Source organism: Rhinoraja longicauda, chromosome 7 (genome assembly GCF_053455715.1).
Source record: "Rhinoraja longicauda isolate Sanriku21f chromosome 7, sRhiLon1.1, whole genome shotgun sequence".
NCBI classification, from domain to species: domain Eukaryota; kingdom Metazoa; phylum Chordata; class Chondrichthyes; order Rajiformes; family Arhynchobatidae; genus Rhinoraja; species Rhinoraja longicauda.
The window spans coordinates 62455217-62469023 of NC_135959.1; the positions used below are offsets into that span (position 1 = coordinate 62455217).

General features: G+C 39.7%; 1 protein-coding gene across 1 annotated transcript in view; it reads left to right on the forward strand.

The window, feature by feature from the left end:
- Positions 1-1769: 1769 nt before the first annotated feature.
- Positions 1770-13807, forward strand: part of LOC144595338 (piwi-like protein 4) — a 45730-nt gene continuing 33692 nt past the window's right edge. Inside the window, exons 1-4 of the mRNA XM_078402724.1 lie at positions 1770-1846; positions 7782-7901; positions 10616-10830; positions 13284-13405. Of these exons, the coding sequence (XP_078258850.1) occupies positions 7808-7901; positions 10616-10830; positions 13284-13405 (431 nt within the window). The 5' untranslated portion in view covers positions 1770-1846; positions 7782-7807. The remainder of the gene's footprint in view (positions 1847-7781; positions 7902-10615; positions 10831-13283; positions 13406-13807) is intronic.

Genomic DNA, 13807 nt, shown 5'->3' on the forward strand with positions numbered 1-13807 from the left:
AGAACAAAAAAAATCTTACTTGCTGCAGCTCAACAGGCCTGTAAACATAATCAATACCTTCAGCCTCCCAACGTTGAGACCAAGATTGTTGTTCTGGCACCATTCAAATAGATTTTCCTCCTGTTCTCTGAAACATCATTGTCCTTTATTCACACAACAATGGTGGTATTATCGGCAATTTTAAAGATAGCATTGGAGCTGCGTCCGGCTATACTGTTAACAGATATAGAGAGGGTAGAACTGGGGACTGAGCACGCAGCTTTGAGGTGCTCCTGTGTTGATGGTTGTCGAGGAGGAAGTGTTGTTGCCAGTCAATACTGACTGTGACCTGCGATGAGGAAGTTGAGGATCCAATTACATAGGGATGACCAGAAACCCAGTTCTCTGAGTTTGATGAAAAGGCTGGAGGGAATGATGGTGTCAAGCACCAAGCTGTAGTCGATGAACAACAGCCTGATGTACGTGTTCTTATCGTCCAAGTGGTCCTGTGCAGAGGGGAGAGCCAGCGAGATCCTATCGTCATTTGATTTATAATGGCGGTAGGCAAATTGTAGTGGGTACAGGTCCTTACTAAGGCAGGAGTTGATATGCATCAAAACCACTTTCTCAAATTACTTCATCACCATGGACTTTAGTACCACCTATTGGTAGTCAATGAGGTCTGTCGCCCTTCTCTTCTTGGGCATCCTGTATTAACATCCTATTAAAACAATATGCTAACTTTAAATGCCATCCGACATTTTCTGGCCATGTTACCCGGTCTATAGTTTTATGCATGCACTTTATTTCTTCCTCATAGTCTACGTTCCTGTGGGAGACTCGATGCCAGAAATATGCAAACAACTGCAGCACTTTACTAAAGAAGGTTTTATTCCTTAGCGGAATGTCTATTTGAGAATTATAGACAATAGACAATAGACAATAGGTGCAGGAGGAGGCCATTCGGCCCTTCGAGCCAGCACCGCCATTCAATCAGTACCCTGTTCCTGCCTTCTCCCCATATCCCCTGACTCCGCTATCCTTAAGAGCTCTATCTAGCTCTCTCTTGAATGCATTCAGAGAATTGGCCACCACTGCCTTCTGAGGCAGAGAATTCCACAGATTTACAACTCTCTGACTGAAAAGGTTTTTCCTCATCTCAGTTCTAAATGGCCTACCCCTTATTCTTAAACAGTGGCCCCTTGTTCTGGACTCCCCCAACATTGGGAACATGTTTCCTGCCTCTAACATGTCCAACCCCTTAATAATCTTATACGTTTCGATAAGATCTCCTCTCATCCTTCTAAATTCCAGTGTATACAAGCCAGTGTATACAAGCCTATGAATTGTTTTGTAATTTTTGTGTATTTATGAAACAAAATATAATTGCTTATATATTTTTATTTCTTTAAATTAAATTAAATTAAACCGAAGCATCTGCAGTTCCTTCCTACACATCCCTCCCCCCCCTACTTTTTTCCTATTATTTACCCTCACGCTCCAAATATACAATGGAGTGGTTTAGAATTCTCCTTCATTTTTCATACCAAGAATATTTAATTTAAATAAATAAAAATATATAAGCAATTATATTTTGTTTCATAAATACACAAAAATTACAAAACAATTCATAATTCTCAAATAGACATTCCCCTAAGGAATAAAATCTTCTTCAGTAAAGTGCTGCAGTTGTTATTCATTTTTTTCAGTGCCTGTATTTACTCAGGGACTGGCTGATTGTAGCTGCCTGCACCACCCCAGCACATACACACTGGCCAACTCCGAGGGGCGGTGCCTCCAGATGAGGAGACGAAGTGAGGCTGAACACAGCTCAGAGACTTTAAAGCGGCGCTGCTGTGCCAGAGAGGCGAGTGTATCTGTGGGCTGCACACTTGTTAAGTGGAGGCTAGGCCCGCAATAAGTAGGCAGTAGTTGGACCGATGTTAATCATGAATAAATGTCATTTTTAATGGTTTAAAGGTGGTATGAACGGGCGACAGGTTTCACAGTGCGGGGACATTGGTTCGTGTGCGTCACATGAAGCATAACTTCATCGTACTTTTTAGGGTTTAATCAAAATACTCCTGCAAGAAAACGAAGTGCTGCAAATAACATTAATTCACATAGATTTGCTTGCAAAAAGTGAGGTTTTTATTTATTGCAAAATGGACGTTTCTGCAGAATGTGGAACAATGAGACAATAAACTTTTTTTTTTGCCAGCCAATCGTGTCAGGATTTTGCAAGTTACTTTAAGGAGACAAAATGTTTAATAAACGTTTCCCGCAACATCTTAAAATATGAAATGGTGTTTCAATTTGCTGATTTATTTTCAGACTAAACCAATTTGAAAACTCTAGCAGCCATAACTCATTAAAGACGCTGGCGACATCAAATTTCAATATTTGTGCAATATTAGATTAAGCTTTTTAAAAAAACTAAATTTAATTTGCCAATTGGTAAATATGGTATCTTAAAACAGCAATTGATTAACGAGGAGAATAATTGTGTGCAATCACAATTTTTTTAGGTTATTGTAAGTAGACAGATCTTTGCAACCACGGGGGATGGATAGCCTTTCATTTAAACTAGGCAGATAATATTAACAGTACTCGTTGACTGTAAAAAGACGCAATGTTGTGAAGTATTTCATACTTTGGCATTCTCCAACAAAAAAGCCACTGTTATCTAACTACCTTTGTTCATATCCTCCTGGTGATCTTACCGACATAGAGTCATACAGCATGGAAACACACCCTTCAGCCCACTCGGCCAGATCGACCAAGATCTTCCATCCAAGCTAGTCCAATTTGCATGCATTTTGCCCATATCCCTCTAAACTTTTCCAATCCATGTACCTGTCCAAATGTATTTTAAATGTTATTGTTCTTGTGCCTCAACTACTTCCGCTGGCACCTCATTCCATATACCCACCACCATTTGAATGAAGAAGTTTACCCTCAGGTTCCTACTAAATCTCTCCCCTCTCACTTTAACACAGAAAATAGGTGCAGGAGTAGGCCATTCGGCCCTTCGAGCCACCATTGGCTGATCATCCAAAATCAGTACCCTGTTCTGGCTTTTTCCCCATATCCCTTGATCCCCTTAGCCCTAAGAGCTATATATCTCACTCTTGAAAACATCCAGTGAATTGGCCTCCACTGCTTTCTGTGGCAGAGAATTCCACAGATTCACAACTCTCTGGGTGAAAATGTTTTCCCGCATCTACCCTGTCAAATCCTCGAAGAGTTTTATATGTTTCTATAAGATCCCCTCTCATCCTTCTAAATTCCAGCGAATACAAGCCCAGTCAATCCATTCTTACATCATATGTCAGTCCCGCCATCCCGGGAATTAACCTGATAAACCTACGCTGCCTCAAATTAGGAGACCTATGCCCTCTATTTCCTTATTCCCATTCCTGGGAAAAAGACTGTGCATTCACTCTATGTATCCCCCTTATGACTTTGTACACTGCTGTAAGATTGCCCCTCTGCCTCCTGTCTTCCAAGGAATAAAGTCTTAGCCTTTTCCAATTTCTCCCTTTTGTTCAGGCACTTATGTCCTGGCTACATCCTCATGAATCTTCGTATGTGGGTCTTTCCAAATTAATGACATCTTTCTAGAGCAAGGTGACCAAAACTGAACATATTACTCCAAGTACAGCCTCACCAACATCTTGTACAACTGTAAATAGTTGTTTCAACTACTACAGTCAATCCCTTGATTGATGAAGGCCAATGTGTCAGAACCTTTCTTCACCACCCAATCTATTCTGAAAACATTTTAAGAAAAATATGTACTTGATTTGTAGATCTCTTTGCTCTACAACACTCCCCAGGAAATATTTTTCCCTTCAGTGTGGTCCTACCTTGGTCCTACCCTGGTTTGACTTCCCAGAATTGGGAACACCACACATATCTGAATTGAATTCCATGAGCTCTTCCTCAGCGCACTTGCCCAACAGTTCATGATCTTGCTGTAATTCTTGATAATGAACTAATCTCCATGGCTACGCCGGCTTCATTTTATCACTGAAATTACCTTTGTCCCACTGAAAATCCCTACCCATTCTTTTTGCAATGTAAATCTAATGCTTTCCAGTTCTAATAAAGGACCTTGAACCTAAAATGTTATCTGTAAACTGTTTATCTTGACCTGACTTGGCCTGCTGAGTGTTTGCAGTATTTTCTGGTTCAGATTTTGGGTATCTGCCATGTTTTGCTTTTCAAGCCCATAGAGTTCTAACCACCCATCACTCTTCCTTGCTTCCCTACATTGGGGTCGTATTAAATTTCAAGCACATTCCTTTTCTCTTTGTGTTTTTGTAATCAGATTAGATGAATGGGAACATAATTCACCAAACATTTCACCCAAATAGGTCATGTAATACAATCACAGTTTATATGATATCATTTACAATTTTGAACAAAGAAAATGTTTTGAATCTTTAAGATACTTAACAGTTTTTTGCTAGTGTTTAAATGTTGGTGATTTCATTTTGCATTGGATAATTGTTTCTGTACTTGATGTCTTTGAAGTTAAATTATGAATTATTGAGGAACATTGAAAATGTGAGTTCTATTGTTCGTAGCATTGCTTTTCATTGTGGATAATTGAATTTCATTAAAACCGTTAACACATTTACTGCTAGCCTATCTGACCTGATAGCTTGGTTCACAACATCTATTTTTCTTATGGGTTTGTCGGAAGGATTTACCCAGTTTCAATTTTTCTCAATTTAAATGCAAAATTTAGGTAATGGCTTGCATTAAACACAGTTGTTGATAAAACACATGCAAATAGCATACTGTTTCTAGAAGTGGCTTTGTATTTTGTCAATCTGGCTATGAAATGTGCAGAAAATGTGTAGACATATTAATTTTATCTGATTTTGGGGCTGCTCATCATGTGTGAGTAACGGACATTGCAGCTGTACTCCCAAATCCCACGATTCTTTAACTAGTGAGGTTGAGATTTTTTGTGGCAATTTGGTGATTAATTTTCCTCTGGCCAGCATCCACCCAACATGTTCTTCTCGTGGGTGAGAAACCATATGGCATACACCAAGCACCCCTCCCAACCCTTCCGAATTTAGCGGAAAGTTTCCACTTATTTTATTTCCGCCATTCCGATTTCGCCTCACATTTTTCCGCAAAACAGTCGGTAATTGCAATTAGTCAATTCGGTCGCTAGGGGTTCCGCAAGAAATACCCCGCACCCTGAAAGTCTCCCCAAAAATGTGGCGCCTAGGCTGGGCAAGGCAGCCAATCTCGACCTCATCGGGACTTCCATGGCCAATTTGTCAATTCGGCCACTAGAGGTCGCTAGGGTTTCTGCGAGAAATCCCCCCGCCCTGGAAGTCTCCCCGAAAATGTGGCACCTAGGCTGGGCAAGGCACCCAAGCTCGACTTCATCGGGACTTCCATGGCCAATTGGTGGGTTGAATTTGCAACCTGCGGCTGGGGCTCTGGAACTGCAGCCCAGCTGGAGCCAGCACATCTATCCCCATAGCCAACTTCCTTGGCCGGCTGGATAAACCAGCAAAGCTCTGGAACCAAGAGTGCCAGAAAATCAATGGTGGAACTGTAATGAGTAAATATTAAATTTAAATGCAAGATTATATAACTATATGAATTAATTAAGTCGAGGTTAATTAAAACACAGCAGAAAAGCCAATTATCACCTTTTTGGGCTTATTATCAATTAATGTGCAAATTTACTTCAACAACTGCTTCCGTATGCTTAGTCGAGTCAGATATATCAACTCTTTCTTCATAACGTAGTCATACATTTTATGGCCATTGTTCTTTTTATTCAATACCAAGAGAATTGGGATGTGTAAGGAAAAATCAAAATAGAAAAAACAAAAACAAAACAATTTTTTCTTTGTGTTGCAAACAGTATATCTGTTCAATAACCTTTCTATATATAGCAGAATATACTCATGAAAGGCCTGACATTGTACATGTAGTCCAAGAACTACAGACTGTTGGAAATAATAGTTGTTTTTCAAACATGAATTGCGCAACGCATATACGCATTTGGCGTCGATACTTTTTTTTGCTGAAAAGTTGCATTACGCGCCATATTTTGAGTGTTGATGTAAAATTCTGAATTTTGGGCATCAAAATCATGATTTTTTTAAATCAAATGTTGGGAGGTCTGTACCAAGGATATATACATACAGAATGTTTTTCTGGTTCTTTTTGAGGTTAGGGTTTATTGGGTTTAGAGCTCTATGTTGTCCAGGCTCTTTGTTTCATTTAAAATAAGAAGTTACTACACTTATATATAGTGCTCAAGATAAAATAATTAGTTTGACATGTTTCAATGATAATAGTTGTGAATTCATATGAGTAATTTAGCAAAAAGTCTATTGAAACTTTCGCTAAAGCCTCTGTTTATTTTCTGAGTTCATCTTGACCTCATGTTAAGGGACTGGATGGTCTAATCCTGCTGTAACACATATTCTGCCCTTGGTATTTTTCTTTTCACCCTACCTGTTGTACTTGTGTGTGGCTTGATTGCACTCGTGGAGAGTATGATTTTGTTTGATTGGACAGCATGAAAACAAAAGCTTTTCACTATATCTCGGTAAATGTAACAATAATAAATAAATACCAATACCAATATTTCTTATGTAAGGTGCTATTAAATAATTAAATGGAAAATGGTCCTAATAAGGGCGGCACGGTGGCGCAGCGGTAGAGTTGCTGCTTTACAGCGAATGCAGCGCCGGAGACTCAGGTTCGATCCTGACTACGGGTGCTGTACTGTAAGGAGTTTGTACGTTCTCCCCGTGACCTGCGTGGGTTTTCTCCGAGATCTTCGGTTTCCTCCCACACTCCAAAGACGTACAGGTTTGTAGGTTAATTCATATCATATCATATCATATATATACAGCGCGGAAACAGGCTTTTTCGGCCCACCAAGTCCGCGCCGCCCAGCGATCCCCGTACATTAACACTATCCTACACCCACTAGGGACAATTTTTACATTTTTACATTTACCCAGCCAATTAACCTACACACCTGTACGTCTTTGGAGTGTGGCAGGAAACCGAAGATCTCGGAGAAATCCCACGCAGGTCACGGGGAGAACGTACAAACTCCTTACAGTGCAGCACCCGTAGTCAGGATCGAACCTGAGTCTCCGGCGCTGCATTCGCTGTAAAGCAGCAACTCTACCGCTGCGCTACCGTGACTGGGTAAATGTAAAAATTGTCCCTAGTGTGTGTAGGATAGTGTTAGTGTGCGGGGATTGCTGGGCGGCGCGGACTTGGTGGGCCGAAAAGGCTTGTTTCCGCGCTGTATCTGAAATATGAAATAAAATATGAAATAAAATAATAATACAAACATACATAATTGCCACTTTTTTTTACCATCGGAGATGTATGGGAACCTGAATGTGGAGAGGTGGGACATTTAGTGCATTTCCTTTGAATATTTTGCCATGTTACTTGTCTTATTGGCCACATTCTGTCACTACATATAACATAAATACCTCAGTTACAAGCTATGAGCGATCTCTGTGCTGTGTAAGTATAAAACTTGTTTGTAGGATATTTGTATACCTTTCTTATTCCAATATTGCATAATTCAAAAAAATTCTTATTCCAATATTGAATAATTCAAAAATTGTTTGTAGGATGTTTGTATACTTTTCTTATTCCAATATTGAATAATTCAAACATTATGATTCATAAATGAGAAGTCATGTTTTCCAAAAGTTTGCTTCCAATAATCAAACTTTACTAGAGACTTATATAATCAGTCTTGCAATCATTTTCTTGCTTTGCAGTGTCTGCTGGTTTTGAGCAGCAAATAATGATGGAGAGAGGACGCTCCAAGAGGCGTGATTTCTTTGATTGTGGTGTAAATACGAGAAAAGCGATACAACACGTGAAGGACTCTAAATCAGGTAAAATAATTGATTGGCAGAAATTATTATTTTAAATATTTTTTCTGCTTTTGAAATCGTTAATATATTCTTGTGAAAATTAGTTACTGCAAAAAGTTCCTTTGTGATACAGTTGAATTTAGAGTTTTGGTGTAATTTATGTATTTATAAGACACTGAAGGGTCTAAATTTAAGTTATCTCCATAATTTTAGTGTCGCTATATGATACTTCCTTCTCCTCCAAATGTAATCTTGCAAATGCCCGATGGTCTTAAGCTGAAAAGAGCTTGGGAAAATATAGGGAGGCACAAGAGACAGCATATTCTGGAATTCTGAGTAAAAAAACAAAGTGCTGGAGGAACTCGGCAGGCGAGGGAGCAGCAGAAAGCTTCTCGTTATCTCTCTTTCTCGCAGCTTTCTCCTCTCTACTCCATCAGGTCTAAAGACAGTTCTGACCCAAAACATTTTCTGCCCATTTCCATCCACAGATACTACCTGAGTTCTTGTCTTGTCTCGTTGTCTTGTTGATACTGCACCAAACACCGCTGTTGGGCTATAAACATGCAGTCCCCTCATGCATGCAGTTGCAGATTTAAAATTTAGTGTTTTCAAGCAACAGTTTAAAAGATTTACTATCCGCAGCAGATTTTATATGCGGTGGCAAAGGATTCCAAACAGGGATGGTTCTAGGGTACAGAGAGTAGCAGAAACAGTCTTTGTGGGTCTTGATGGTTATATAATTCAAGGATTGGTTTAGTCGAGTTCCTGGTCTGTTGTTCCGACTGTATGAAAGATGGGCAATGAAGGAACTGAGTTCCTTCAGTTCTTTGTTTTTTGTGGGAAAGATAGATGTCACTACATTACACTACAACTCAAATTTGCAGATGCTAAATGTGACTTTTAAATTGGTATGATAAGTAAGACACTGGCTTGTAAAACATCTGCCGCACAGCTTCAGTGACCCAGGTATAATCCTGACCTCATGACACCTGCCTGCATGAAGTTTGCACATTGTGTGGCCACATAGGTTTCCCTAATTGCTCCAGATTCCTTGCTCATCCCAAGGATGTGCAGATTGGTACATGAATTAGCCATTGTAAATTGCTTGAGTGCAGGTGAGTGGTAGAATTTCTGAAGAATTTGTAGGAATCTAGGGAATATAAAACATGATTAGTGTAGGATTATTATAAATGATGTTTGATGGTTGGTGCGGACTTAGAGAGGTGCAAAGGGCCTGTTTTAAAGTTGTATGAATTTAAGATTCATGAAACCTCTTCTAACAATTAAGTGAAGGCTATGGCTAATCACATATTTTTTCAAAAAGATAATGTCAGGTTGAAAAGGAGAGTATTACTGTAATTTATATTTAACATGACCTGTCTCAAACAATACTTCAATCCAAGATCATTCAGTATAAAAATCTCTGGGCTTCATCAACTTCAGCCAACTTAATAAGAGGCTAGCTTCTCTACATAACTGCAGAGTGGCGCAAATGTAGAGTTGCTGCCTTACAGCGCCAGAGACCCAGGTTCGATCCTGACGACGGGTGCTGTCTGTATGGCGTTTATACACTCCCCCTCTGACCACATGGGTTTTCTCCGGGTGCTTTGGTTTCTTTCCGCCCACGTTCTAAAGATGTACAAGTTTGTAGGTTGACGCAAAAAGCTGGAGTAACTCAGCGGGTCAGACAGCATGTCTGGAGAAAAAGAATAGTCAATGTTTCAACTCGAGACCTGTCTTCAGACGTCTGAAGAAGGATCCTCACCCGAAACATCACTTATTTTTCTCCAAAGATGCTTTCTGACCCGCTGAATTACACCAGCTTTTTGAGTAGTTCTTCGATTGGTTTCAGTAATATTATAAAATTGTCCCTAGCGTGTAGCATAGTGTTAGTGTACAGGGTGATCACTGGCTGGCCACAAAGCCAATTTTTATTCTGATTGGCAAGCTCACCCTGGATGTCCAGCAATCTAACCTTCCACACAAGCCTACACGATGGAGAAGGAGGTATATGGCATCATCAGTCAGGGCATTGTGTACAAGAGTTGGGATGTCCTTTACAGCTGGATGTGACATGAGTACAACTGCACTTGGAGTGTTGTCTGAAGTTTAGGTCCTTATGCTACAGGAAGGATATGATTAAGGTGGAGAGGGGTGGAAAAAATTCTCAAGGAAGTTGCTGGTACTGGAAGGCTTGAGTTATATAATAATAATAATAATAATAATAATAATAATAAGCATTTATTTTATATAGCGCTTTACCAGGTGCTGGTAATACTGAATGGCTGGGACTGTTTGGAGTAAAGGAGGCTGAAGGGTGATCCGAGAGAGATTTATAATATCATGAGGGGCTTAGATAGGGTAGATATTCAATGTTTTTTTTCCCAGGGTCGGAGAATCTATAACTAGAAGCAAATGTTGAAGATGACGAGAAAGTTTTAAAGACCAGAGGCAACTTTTTCACACAAAGGATGGTGGGTACATTGTACGAGCTGCCAGAGGCAACAATGTTTAAAATAAATTTGGACAGGTGCGTGGATAGGAAATGTTTAGAGAGATATAGATCAAATGCAGGTCAAATGGAACAAACTCGGATGGACATGTTGGTTGACATGTTGGTAACGGCAAGTTGAGTTTGAAGAACTGTTCCCATGCTGTATAACTCTTCCCGTGCTGTATAACACTACCACCAAAATGTAAAATACTGATAATTATTTGATGTTGGACATTTGCAGGTTCCAGTGGGATTCCAGTGAAGATCATCACAAATCTTTTTGCCTTCAGATCTCCTCCAAAATGGTTCTTGTACCAGTATCATGTGACTTTCCTGCCTGACATTGAATCAAAACGCTTACGGATGGCACTACTCTTTAGCCACGGTGATCTGTTGGGAAAGATCAGGGCATTTGATGGAACTGTACTTTTCCTTCCAAATAAACTACAAAACCAGGTAAAAAGCACATGTTTGATCCTGCTCACAAATACTGAACTTTTAACATCGTGAAATGTTATGAATTAGATTTTGTTTCAAAATGACACAAAAAATAAACCTAATTTCAACATGTTTCATTAAATTTCCTGATCAGTTGTTGGGAGTGCAGTGGTATATTTGGTCCCAACGCACTGGAAATACACATTAATTATTAATGTTTTTTTCGAGTGCCCACTGCCAGCAGACAGGGTCTCACACTGCTGATGCAGATAGTATACACTAAAGATTCCAAAGCTTTCCACTTCTGTCGTGTGATATATCCCCCATCTACTGTCTCCACTCTAAGTTTTTATTCAGTGCTTCTTATTAATGCTTATAATCATGCTCATTGACATCTCCACCATACCAGCCCATCGTAGATGTGGCTTCCCCCATTCTCCAACAACTTGAAAATCTGTAGTTAAGGCAATTGTGCTAAGCTTTTCTAGAATAAGTGGTATCGGGATAGGTTTTGAATGTGATCTCAGTACAAAGTAAACTTGAAAGGCTTGTTAGTTTAAGTTTAAGGGTATCAATTTTATTTAATACGAATTTTTAAAAACATTTATTCTTTCGTTTTTCATTTTCAAAAATATCTGTCAGTTTTAACAGGAAATCACATAATTAGTACTTCCCTTTATATATTATAGAGTTGTAGATTTATACAATATGGAAACGGGTCTTCCAGCCCATCCCAACAAAAATGTATATCTGAACTATTCCCATTTGCCTGCATTTGGTCTATTTTCTTCTAAGCCTTTTCCATCCATGTACCTGTCCAAATAGCTTTTTAACATTGTAATTGCACCTGCCACTATTGCTTCCTCTGGTAGCTTATTCCACATGTCCTCCATCCTCTATGTGAAAAAGTTGTACTTCAAGTCCCTTTTAATCCTTTCCCGTCACCTTAAATCTATGCCCTACATTTTTAGAGACCTTGTGAAACATAGAAACATAGAAAATAGGTGCAGGAGTAGGCCATTCGGCCCTTCGAGCCTGCACCGCCATTCAATATGATCATGGCTGATCATCCAGCTCAGTAGCCTGTACCTGCCTTCTCTCCATACCCCCTGATCCTTTTAGCAAAAAGGGCCACATCTAACTCCCTCTTAAATATAGCCAATGAACTGGCCTCAACTATCTTCTGTGGCAGAGAATTCCACAGACTCACCACTCTCTGTGTGAAGAAATGTTTTCTCATCTCGATCCTAAAAGACTTCCCCCTTATCCTTAAGCTGTGACCCCTGGTTCTGGACTCCCCCAACATCGGGAACAATCTTCCCGCATCTAGCCTCTCCAACCCCTTAAGAATTTTTTATGTTTCTATAAGATCCCCCCTCAGTCTTCTAAATTCCAGCGAAGACTGTCACTATCCATCTTATCGATGTGTTTCATAATTTTTAATACTTCTATAAGAGTACTCCAACTCCTACACTCCAATAGCTGTCCCAGCTATATAGGTACTTATTATAGTTCAAGCCCTCCAGTCCTGGTAACATCTTTGAGAATATTTTCTGCACCTTTTCCAGCTTAATGTCATCTGTCCTATAGTTGGATGGCCAGAACTGCACACAGTACTCCAAATGTGGTCTAACTACCTACTTGTAGAGTTGTAACATGATGTCCCAACTCCTGCACCCACTTGCCTAACCAATGAAGGCAAGTGTGCCAAACATCATCTTCACCACACTATCTACCAAGAACGACTGTACTCCAAGACCCTACCATTAACTGTGCGGACCTGCCACATTTAATTTACTAAAATGGAACACCTCACACTTGCCTGAGTTAATTCCATCTGCGATTGTCACTTTATCAGCCACAGGTAATTAGGCCTTTTCCTGGTTTATGCCTTGAGCAGGTGATGCATTTCAGTGGGTTGCCTTATTGAACCGTTAAATCTCCTGCATTGTTCCTTCGAAGGTTCAGTTCAGAAAATTACACTGAACACTCTGGGTTGATATGGCCCTGCATAGCTTCCATCTTCCTTAGTCTTTTCATTTCTCAAATCTTCTCAGTTCTCTGAGATCTCCAGCACATACTGCATTCCAAAGGAAATACTTCTTGACAGCTGATATCTGAGAGAAGTAGATTTGCATTGCATCTGTTACACCATTTCTTTGGAATTATTCAACAAGACAAAATATGAAAAATAGCAGTCGCTAGCATAAATGCAGTTGAGCCAGAAGAACATCCAATGCAGAACTAGTTCATGGTCCCCTTATGTAACATTCTGTGTGACACTATGAAGTGCCCACTCTGTAACCTCAAAATGTTGTACACTGGGCAAGTGTTAATGCCTGTAAAGACGTGGAATTCTAAGAGATTTGGAATTCCTAGACCAATCAAGATGAACAAAGACAGGAGCTAATAATAAAAAAATTAAGTTGACCTTTTCACATCTAACAGTTGTTTTTACTTTTTTTTTAAAGATTATGGAAGTGACCAGCATAATGAAAAGTGGGCAGGCAGTGAATATAACCATTGCTCTGACAAGTCAATTTCCACAGGATTCTCCCACGTGTATCCAGTTTTTCAATATCACGATCAGAAGGTGAGTTGTTCTCAATGACATAAAATAGATTGAGAATTTGGATAATCATTCAATAGCTGAAAATTAGAAAACAGTTTTAAATGGGTGCCAGTAATAACAGAAAACACTGAGAACACTCACAAGGTCGGACAGCATATACGGAGAGAGATTTGGTTACTGTTTCAGGCTGATGACCTTTTGTCAGAACTAGGAAAGTTAGAAATCAAACATGTTTTAAATTGTAGAGAAGGGGAAGAGGTAAGTTTCTAACTAGAAAGGGGATTTCTGAAGAAGGATTTCTGAAAGGAGAAGCTAAATGAGAGAAGGGGGATGGTGCCAGCTGAGAGAGGGTGGAGATATAATGATCATCTGCTTCATTGGTTTTCTGGTGAATGGATACCTCATGCCTGTCACTATCTTTAG